This window comes from Cheilinus undulatus, linkage group 11 (genome assembly GCF_018320785.1).
Source record: "Cheilinus undulatus linkage group 11, ASM1832078v1, whole genome shotgun sequence".
NCBI classification, from domain to species: Eukaryota; Metazoa; Chordata; class Actinopteri; order Labriformes; family Labridae; genus Cheilinus; species Cheilinus undulatus.
The window spans coordinates 10,064,637-10,075,178 of NC_054875.1; the positions used below are offsets into that span (position 1 = coordinate 10,064,637).

Below are 10,542 nucleotides of genomic sequence, written 5' to 3' on the forward strand. Positions count from 1 at the left end.
ATACTTTAAAGATATACAGAATTTGTATATTCTTTCATGCTGTTATGAGAAGTTTATTTTGAAAAATTTCTGCCCATTTTTCCTGAAATCTAATATGTTCTAAAGCATCAGGACCCACTATCACTTCCTTTAAAACTCAAACTATTCAAATGTATTCATTGAAAAATGCTGCAGTTTAGACTCCAAACAGAGCAAAAAAATATTTAACAAAGAACAAAAGAAGCATGTTTAAAAAGCATGTTATTTCAAAAGGACATGCATGCATGCATGGATACATATTCTTCTTTATTTTCCTTTTACAGCATGAAAATTTAGTAATTTCTCAAGGAATTTCCTTGTTATCATAGGAGAACTAGTTTTGTTATCTGAAGAAAAGGAGATGAGTAGAAATCCTGGGACAAATATTAAATTGTACTCATCATCACATGAAAACATTTATGTGTATATATAGGAATTTACTATATGTTAACTTAGGGCTTCCATACATAACGTTTTTGCTACATCTTTTTTCCCTGGAACACCATTCCAGCAATGGTTTATAAAAAAAAAATATGTTTTAAACTTTTGGGACCATTCAAATACATGATTTTGATTTTCTCATTGGGATTCATTACTTGTCACATCTGTATTCACATGTTCATTTTAATCAGCATCTTTTTGCATTGTTTGATTATTGCAGAAACTCGAGGAGCCAGAGGGAGATGGAAATGTGCTGGATGCAGAATTTGGAGGCCAAAATGTTTTGGCTGTTATGAGACCGTCAATTCAGCAGCACCAGGGAACTGTAAGAATTCTCTGTCACAAAATTTCTATGTCATATTGTCTGCTTATAGGACCTACTTTGAAAAAAAAAATACTACTTTAACACTGTTGTAGATGTAGTGATCATCTTTTTTGATGACTTTTGTGTTATAAACCTGGTGAATCAGTCCAGTCAGTTGTTATTTTATTTAATCACCCTTTGGACTGTTAAGTGTTTTATAACTGATATTCTTTCATTTATTCGTCAGTCCACCAGCGAACCTGTGGCCATTGTTCAGAGGTTTCCCTTCTCCTCGGCTCTGCAGAGGATGAGTACAGTAACAGTGGCCCCCGGTGGACGCTGTCCTCTAGCTTTTGTTAAAGGCTCTCCTGAGATGGTGGCGAGTCTGTGCAAACCAGAAACTGGTGAGTAATCATAACTAAAATGTTAAAATATGTAACACTTACTCTAGATTTCTAAATGATTTGATGAGAAATAGTTTTAACAGATCCTGCAGATCAGAGGATCTTCTGTAAGTGTTGATAGATAATGACATTTTGCACTGTGTCCTTACATTCTGATACCATGTGTTTACAGTGCCAGCCAAGTTCTCCAGCAAACTGCACAACTTCTCCAGTGAAGGCCTCAGGGTGCTTGCCCTCGCTTACAAACCACTAGACATGAGCACTGACTTAAAGACTATAGAAAGGTATGAACAATCTGTATTTTTTGTCTCAAGTGCTTCTCCTTCATAAGGATGTTTTTCAGTGCTTAAAGTGTGCATTTGGAATTAACTGTTACAAATTAAAAAAAAAAAAAAATCAAAAATAGTGAAGTCAAATTGCCAGCAGGCTGTAAATATCCCAGTTTTTTATTGGAACTGGAATCGCTCTAGTGAGTTTCAGTGCAGCTGTGTGTCTTTCACAGAGAGGAGGTAGAGAAGGATTTGCATTTTCTGGGCTTTTTGATCATGAAGAACCAGTTGAAACCAGAGAGTCCCAGAGTTATTAACATCCTGAGACTGGCAAACATTCGGAGCATCATGGTCACTGGTGAGAGAAGTTTTGTATTTGTGTTAACTACAGCCAGTTTAATTTATTTATTTTATTTTGCACAAAAAATGCAAAAATGACAGAAATAGATCAATATATAGTGCAGGAAGAGGCAGAAAACCCATACAGCTTATTTGAAGCCTCCATATAAATAAAGTGTCACAAAGAAACACAAGGCTGACTTACACAAAGTAATATAAGCACGTTTAGATAACAATTATGAACAGTAATGTCACAGTAATGTTAAAAACTAGTCAAAAACATAAAAAGTGAGTTTACACTGTGCTCTTCCTTTATTTTACGCATTATATCACATCAGTGAAATGTCAGTTTTTGTTTTGTCCTTCCTCACATAGGGGATAACATTCTAACAGCAGTCAATGTAGCAAAATGCTGTGGGATGGTGGGATCTGACGAGAAGGTCATATTCGTCAATGTCATCCCCCACACACACCAGTCCATGCCGATGCTGAAGTTCAACATGGAAAATGGAGGGACTGCCAACCAAAACTCTGTAGAAGTAATCACACAGGTTGGTCCTGCTCAGACAAACTTTGCACAATAGTTTCTGCATGTCATGCAGATATTAGTCAATGTCTTATTTTATCATAGATATCAGTAGTATTTTATTTATTTTGCTTCTGCATTTGTACAGCATTCCAGGTTATATTAAATGTCAAAAAATTTTGGTAACTGTTATTTAAAAGCATTCTTTCATGCCAGTTTAGATCATGTAAACTTGTGATTTCCTTTTCCTTCCCAGGGCCTTTACCAGAGCGGCTTTGGCTACCACTTAGCCATCTCTGGCAAGTCCTTTGCTGCTCTCTGTGAATACTTCCCTGAATATCTGCCAAAGGTGATGAATGCTGTGTAATCTCAGCAGAAATATTTGAAAATAGATGATTGAAACAAATAAATGAAATGATAATGCGCCATTGACACATGCATGAAGCAGCAAAGAGTAGTAACAGGGATAATGATTGATTAAGACTTTGATCTTAAGAGACATTTGACCCGCTGACTTCATTTCAGGAACATTCGCCATCTGACCTCTTTTTTGTAACATGCTGTCTTTGCAGGTTTTGTTGCAAACTACAGTTTTTGCACGCATGACTCCTGACCAGAAAACCCAGCTGGTGAAAGAGCTGCAGAAACTGAAGTGAGTTCTTACACAAAAGAGGAAGAATGAGAAAAGGAGAAGAGGAAAGGACATGAAATATGAAAAAATCTATTTGAAATAAATCATGAGCAACAGAGAATTTATAACCAGGACATTTTTGTTACAGCCTCATTGTCATGTATTAAATGTATCCACACAAATCCATCACTAATATTACTTAGATAGATAGAATCATGATGAAAATTAACATATCTGATGTTAATTTAAAGTCTGAAGGAGAAGGTTCAAGTGCTTTCCAGCAGTTTGGTAGAGGGATCTTGAAATGACATCTAGAGGCCATTGGATGAATTGCAGTTTAGATCCCATTCATGTTTCATCATAAACCTAAAATTAGAAGTGAAGTGCTTGTCATTACTTTAAAAAAGCTTCTGCCTTAGGTCTAATAGGACAGTCTTTTGTTGTTACAGCTATCGTGTTGGCATGTGTGGGGACGGAGCCAACGACTGTGGGGCGCTGAGAGCTGCTGACGTTGGGGTTTCCCTGTCTGAGGCTGAGGCTTCTGTTGCTTCCCCTTTCACTTCCAAGACTAATAACATCAGCTGTGTGCCACTGCTTATCAGGTGAGAGAGAGGAGGCACTGAGTGTTAAAGTCAGAAGAAAAAACATGGATTAGGGCATACAATTATTTTTTTACTACACTTTTCTATACTGGGTGTATCATATAGTTCACTACACTTATACCATAACTTCTATATCTGCACTTTAAATTTTATTCTTTAAACCTTTCCATATCAGACTACTTTATATGCATAACCATACTGTAGACCAAACTGGTTTATACTTCACTACTACTTAAATTGTGTCTTATACCAATGGTTCTCAACTGGTGGGTCAGGACCCAAAATTGGGTCATGAAAGTGTTTTCAGTGGGTCCCGGATGAGTGCCCAGAAAAAAAGGGGGCATAAAGTCTGTGATGTACAGAAGCTCTTTGCAGACATGCATCTGAAATTTTTTATTATACTTCGTTTTCCTGTGATAACGTCTAAATTTCAGTCATTTTTACAAGTTTTCAACTTATTTATCTTCTTTTTTTTCCACTATAACAAACTGTTTTTCTTAAGATAATGAGTTAATTCCTTGAGAAATTACCCAAATTTTCATGATGTCTCAAGGATATGGAGTAAATATAAAAATGGCACTTTTTCAAACATTTTGTCCTGTTGTTACAGGCTGAGCTTGGGTTAATAAATAAAGACATAATCAAATAGCCCTAATATTAATTGTATAAAAGAAAAAAGAGGCGGTCAGTAGAAAGCAAGCTCTGGCTTACCATGTTAAAATGCCACATGGCTAGTTACTTGTCTCTTTATACCACGTTCTGTCGCTTTAACTTCCCATTTACTGCACAGAAAATCTTTATTTATCCTGTGTTTTTTTTTTTTAGTCCTGCAATAACAGTTGCATTTTTCCTGTTTTATTACATGTGTATTTCTCTTTATCCATTCTATGTTTTTATTTAACTTCTTACTACTTTGTCTTTGTGTTCCTGCAATAATTGAATTGCCTATCTGAGAAAGAGTTAAGGGATTTCTTCTCCTATAAAACCAACTAAACTCAGTGGTATTTTGCAGAGGAAATGACTTCACATTTTTCCTCCCTGTCTGTGCAGAGAGGGCCGGTGTTCCCTGGTGACCTCCTTCAGTCTCTTCAGGTACATGGCCTTGTACAGCGTCGTTCAGTTCTGCTCCGTTCTCATCCTCTACACGGTGAGTACCAGCGGAGCTCGTCACTCTCACTTTTCAATTTTTTAATTTATTAGCTTCAATATACTGTGGCACTTATTCTTAATGTCAGACCAGGCAATATTTCAGCACCATAAATTAAAACCCCCATACCATTTATTTTAATGAAATGCATTTTGAAGCAAGCATAAACAAATGTGAACCTTTATGTGTGATATTTCAAAAATTTAATAGAAGGCTTCTAATAAGATCACTTTTTCACCAGACGAATCCGTTTTTCCCAGAGTTTTGTTTCTTTGTCTTGGGAACATCCTTAGATTTGAACTTTGCAGCTAACATGAGCCATTGCACTGGGGTCGCACCTTGATGGACAGTATTAAGACTAACTAACAACCCATCTGTCCATTTTGACATCTTGATAGGTATTTAGCATGTGGAGCCTTGTAAAGTAACCAAAGGCTACACTTGCATACAGTTCTGTTAGTTAATAAAGTTATTCAGAGAGAAACTGGAGCTGGTATGTGTTACCACAGGCATTAAACAGTATAGTGAAACAATAATTGCAGACTTGGACTGTGTATTACATCAGCTTAGCCAGGAGCTCTGAATACAAAACAATAATTACTATTAACATTATACTTTATAATTACTAACTGCATACACTGCTGCCCTGTGCCTTCAACTAGATCCCTGCAGTGCTGATATTCAGCTCCAAACAGGTGGCTTTAGATTTTTCATCAAGCTCGATAGAGAAGCAGTTCGTCTTTCTTATTCTAAGTAATTCTTTGTCAAATCACGTGCTGAAGTACATTTATGATAAGCTGACAAGTTTGAACAATTCAGAATCTAGTAAATACTGCATCAACTTCTCTTTTACATATCTGTTTTTTTTTCTCATAAAAAAATCTCAGAGTGAACCCTCTTTCTTGTTTTTTTCCTGTGTTCAGGTGAAGACCAGCATGTCTGACCTGCAGTTCATGTTCGTGGATGTCTTTCTGGTGACCCTGTTGGCCCTTGTCATGGGTAAAGGAGGCCCCAGCAGAGAGCTGCACCCACGCAGACCCCCAGCCAGTCTGCTGGGTCTGCCTGTCCTGGGCAGCCTTTTTATCCACAGTTGTATGAGCGTCCTGGGCCAGCTGGCTGCACTCTTTATCACTGTCTCACAGGACTGGTTAGTAAAAGAACATAGGGTTATATATTTTGAGGCTGCTAATTGAAGTCTGTTAGCTTTAAATGAGCATCAGCTATTCAGACCTCTGTACATCTTTGGGTTCTGGACTAAATAAAACTAAAACATAATTTGCAACCTGAATGTTTGTTATGTGCTGATAAAAGCATCCATTATCATCAGTGGAGTGAAGCAACCTTACCCCCTGTATTTTTCTTTTAGGTACGTTCCTCTCAATTCATCAGTGTTTGGAACAGAAAATTTGCCCAACATGGAGGACACCAGTGTGTTTGCCCTGTCTGGTTTCCAGTACATCATCATGGCTGTGGTGGTCACAAAGGGATATCCTCACAAGAGGCCTCTCTACCACAATGGTGAGGCATCATGAATGTTATTTGTTGTTTGTTTTTAGCTTGATTAACTGGATTTTCTGCTGTCTACATGATTAAAAATAACCTCAACAAATTTGATTTGCTTAAAATGATTATCCCTTTTCTTTCCAGTGCTTTTCCTCTGCCTACTCTTTGTCCTCTTTGGCCTGATGATTTGGCTGGTCGTGTATCCAGGGGCTTTAGTTTGTAAAACATTTGAACTCTATGACTTCACTGACATGGATTTTAAACTGCTGCTTGTGGCACTGGCTGCTCTCAACTTCCTCATTTGTTTTGTTGCAGAGGTAAGTGATGACAGACAACTTACATCTAAAAAATTTAAATATCATGCTAAAGTTCATTTACCATTATTTACTCCAGAAATTTACATTTCCATGTATTCTTGATTCATCAAGACTTTTTGTTTTAATCTTTCTGATTACAGTTTAAAGCTCACAAAAACTGTCATATCAAAATATTAGAATATTGTGGAAAAGTCCAGTTTGCAAAGCTTTTAAGTACACTACCACAATCATGAGGAAGTCTGCTGACTTGACTGTTGCCCAGATGTCATCATTGGCACCCTTTACAAGGAGGGTAAGCCACAGAAGGTCAGTGCTGAAAGGTCAGGCTGTATCAAAGCATTTTCATGGAAAGTTGACTGGAAGAGAAAAGTGTGGTAAGAAAAGGTGCACAAGCAACAGGGATGAGCTCAGCCTTTAGAGGATTGTCAAAAAAAGCAGATTCAAGAACTTACAGAGGCTTCACAAGGAGTAGACTGAGGCTGAAGTCAGTGGATTAAGAGCCATCGCACACAGATGCATCCAGGAAATCTACAAGTGTGTTCCTAGTGTCGAGCTACTTCTGAACCACAGGAAATGTTAGAAAGTGTCTCACCCGGGCTAAGGAGAAAAAGAAGTGGGTCATTGCTAGTGATGGGTCATCTGAAGCCGAGGCATTGAGGCGTGTACCGAGTAAAAGGGGGTGTGCCAGATGAAGCCCTGCTTCGAGGCTTGCATCAGTTTGCTAAAAACCACGTGATCAGTGTAAAGCAAGGCCTCGCTTCACACTGGTCACGAAACTGGTTCAGTGTACGTGTCATATTTCAAAATCAAAGCGCTTAACACCTCGCGGCGCACACACACAACATGAAATATAAATGATGAATATTTTGGAATAGACAACCAGAAAATAGATAAGCTACTGATTTAAACTAATAACAAAAGGCTACTTGTGCAAATCTTTTGCTTACAAAGTTTAGTTTAGCCTGATTTTAGATTTTATTTGATGAGGAGAATGTAGGCTTCATTAATGAAGATATAGGTTATTACATAGCCGATACATAAAATTACAACTCGCAGGTGTTCACTGGTTGGATTCAAATTAGGCCTAGTAGGCTACAATCAGCATTTAGGACTTTATTAAATATAGGCTACAATTGACATTTTTTATTTGATTAATCAATTTTGCACAGCAATTCAAGAATAAATGCTTAATTAGGCTATTATTACAGGTGCTACCAAAGAATGAGTAGATTCAAGTAAGTGACCAATGTTAAACGAGGCCTCGGTTTTGTGCAGATGACGTCATTGCTTTGTTTGCAATGTCGTTTCACTCATGCGCTTCAAGCATGGGGTCAACACTTGTGTGCGTCCCCAGGCCATTTAGTCAAAATAATTAAAAAAATAAACTACGACATGTTAAATTACAGTATTAAAATCTACTACATGTTAACACTTTATCAAGCAAGAAAAGGGGCGCGATTCATTTTATGGTAGGTTTGGTTGGAAGCATGACCTGTACAATCCTATAGCCTAGAATAAAACAATATTATAGACCATTGTTGCATGATAGAAATCATCATGACCATAATGCAGCTTAATTGAGGTGCATCAAGTAAGCCCACTTACACATTCAACTGGCAATTCATATATTATAAACTGTTGTTCATTTATTTGGACAGCAGATAGCGATATTTTGAACCTTTAACTGAGGCCTCGAGTAATGAACCTTTTTGTGAAGCAATGGACCACGAAGCCTTATTGCTTCATGGGGCTTCATTTGCCCATCACTAGTCGTTGCTCAGTGGTCCAAAGTCCGATTTTCAGATGACAGTAAATTTGAAAAATCAAGGTCCCAGAGTCTGGAGGAGGATCACAGAGGCACAGAAGTCCATTTTGAAGCAGCCATTTCCTGCTCTTTTTGGTTGCAAGAATTTTATATTATATGTTAACTTTACTTTCACACATCAAATTGGAAATAGCACAGGTATATTTTTACTGTGATGGCTGAATTCCCTTCTGCCTTAAGCTGCTTCAGCTTTAGCAGGTTCCTGCTACAGTTCATTTTGACTCACTCTCAAAACCAAAATTGATCTATTTTTCATGTTAATCTGTCAAACCTGTACTTTTACTGCTAGGACACGTCAAAATGTCTGCAGGGGAAAAAGTCAGTGTTGAAATGCCTCTAAGCTTGTTCCATTTGTTAAAAAAAATCATGAAAAGATGCTAGGATGTAAAATGGCACAGCTATAAGGTCATCTTGTCAGTAGAAATGTTGTGTATGTGCATGTTTGTTCTACATAATTTTTGTGGACTTGTGCGCTCATTTAAGCCCAAACAAAAGGAAATTAGTAAATGGAGAAGAGATGAAGAAAATAAATACCAAATTAGAACAAATCAAAACAATATATATTGTTGATATGTTGTTAGATAAATTAAAAATAACCGAGCTACATGGTGCACATACATCCATATACTATATATGTTTGTATGTGTATTTTTATTATTTAATAGTTATATTTTTTAAATATATCTCCATCTATTCTCTAAATATTTTTGTATTTGTTTTAAATTTAATTGAACATTTTGCACTTTTCTTTCTTATGACCTCATGCTTATTTTCTGTGTAGTACCAACTGTAACACCCAAATATCCCCCAGAGATCACTGAGGTATTTCTGATTTGATTTGTAGGTGCTGATAGACCTCGGTTTACTGAACTGCCTTCGGTTGCTGCGTGGGAAGCGTCAGTCAAAGAAACAGTACAAACGCCTGACTACCCTCCTGGCTAATTCACCATCATGGCCGCCTCTTAATCAAGCCTTACCTTCCACAAACCACACAATCATCCACCTTAGCTAGCATCTGCTCCCCCCTCTGTTGGACTCTAACAGTCAAATGAGCAAAACAAAATTGCGAATGTTTGATGATGTCCTCAGCTCGACCAACGATGCAAATCATGTTTACCTGTGTTAATAAAACTATTTTATTTATCTTTGAAGATGTCCTGTGATTTAATTGTGTGTTTATGGGGATGTTTAGGGAGTGCATTGCTCTGTATCAATAACCAGCCAATTAACTGCTTTTTAAGTCTCTATCTACTCTAAACAGTAAAGGTCAAAGGTATAAAGCTTGTGGTGATCAGCTCTGAAAAGATATTACAACCACAATTTCCTAAAAAGTTGGGACACTGTGTGAATGTAAGTAAACACTGAAAAATTATGATTTGCAACACACTGGAACCTCGTTTGATTAAAAGTAGCAAAAAGAAAACTTATGAAATGTATAAAATGATAAAAGTTTTTAAAAGTTAAATGCCCACTAAAAATATACAGCATGATTTGATCAAGCTTGGACATTGTCATGTATATGAATTTTGTGTAAAGGGTTTGGACAGAAAAGTGGGTTGTAGTTATTTCAGTGGGTCACAAATGTGTGCCTGAAGAAAAAAAAGGTGACAAAAATGTATTCATTTTGTGTTTTACTTTCTTTTCTGACATCTGATGAATTTTGGTTATTTTCTCAAGGTTTTAGATCATTTATCTCCTTCTGATTTCTTATGATAAAGAGGTTATGCCTTGAGAAGTGGCAAAAAAGGTTAATACTATCACAGGAATATGGACTAAATAAAGTGTAGGTATTTTCTCAACCTTGGGTTGTACTTTCACATGAGGCTTTGGTGGGTCGTGATGATGGACCATTTGAGAACCACTTCTTTTCAGTGTTCCACCTTGTGGAACATCTCACTCTTAAAGTAGGCTGAGATGTTCCACAGGGTGCCTTCTTTAAGTGCTTCATAACTTTTTCAGGCTTTTAACAACATTGTCTCAGTCTTTTTAAAGATTTTGCTAAAATAAAATTCAAAGTGGGCATAAAGTTTTACAACAAAATGTCAGCTTCAACATTTCATTTCTTGTCTTCTTGACATTTCTTGACCCAAGCTTTTTTTTGGTATGCAATTTTAGTTTTTCCCATTTATTTGGGACAAGTAGGACTTGACAAGCCAATATATAAGCCTTGTCTTTGGACAGCAACATTTTTGGAAACTTTCCTTTTCAGAAATCAC

The 10,542-nt window shown here is 36.9% G+C and overlaps 1 protein-coding gene across 4 annotated transcripts in view; it reads left to right on the forward strand.

The window, feature by feature from the left end:
* Positions 1–9,473, forward strand: part of atp13a2 (ATPase cation transporting 13A2) — a 32,468-nt gene extending 22,995 nt beyond the window's left edge. For 3 of the 4 annotated variants that reach the window (XM_041799204.1, XM_041799205.1, XM_041799207.1), the window contains exons 17-29: positions 680–784; positions 1,011–1,167; positions 1,340–1,451; positions 1,670–1,794; positions 2,151–2,326; positions 2,558–2,650; positions 2,874–2,953; positions 3,382–3,534; positions 4,585–4,681; positions 5,605–5,828; positions 6,048–6,199; positions 6,329–6,501; positions 9,171–9,473. In XM_041799204.1, coding sequence (XP_041655138.1) covers positions 680–784; positions 1,011–1,167; positions 1,340–1,451; positions 1,670–1,794; positions 2,151–2,326; positions 2,558–2,650; positions 2,874–2,953; positions 3,382–3,534; positions 4,585–4,681; positions 5,605–5,828; positions 6,048–6,199; positions 6,329–6,501; positions 9,171–9,338 — 1,815 coding nt within the window. In that variant the 3' untranslated portion in view covers positions 9,339–9,473. Of the gene's footprint in view, positions 1–679; positions 785–1,010; positions 1,168–1,339; positions 1,452–1,669; positions 1,795–2,150; positions 2,327–2,557; positions 2,651–2,873; positions 2,954–3,381; positions 3,535–4,584; positions 4,682–5,604; positions 5,829–6,047; positions 6,200–6,328; positions 6,502–6,641; positions 6,808–9,170 lie in introns of all 4 variants that reach the window. The other variant, XR_005992553.1, reaches the window with a different exon arrangement.
* Positions 9,474–10,542: the final 1,069 nt, after the last annotated feature.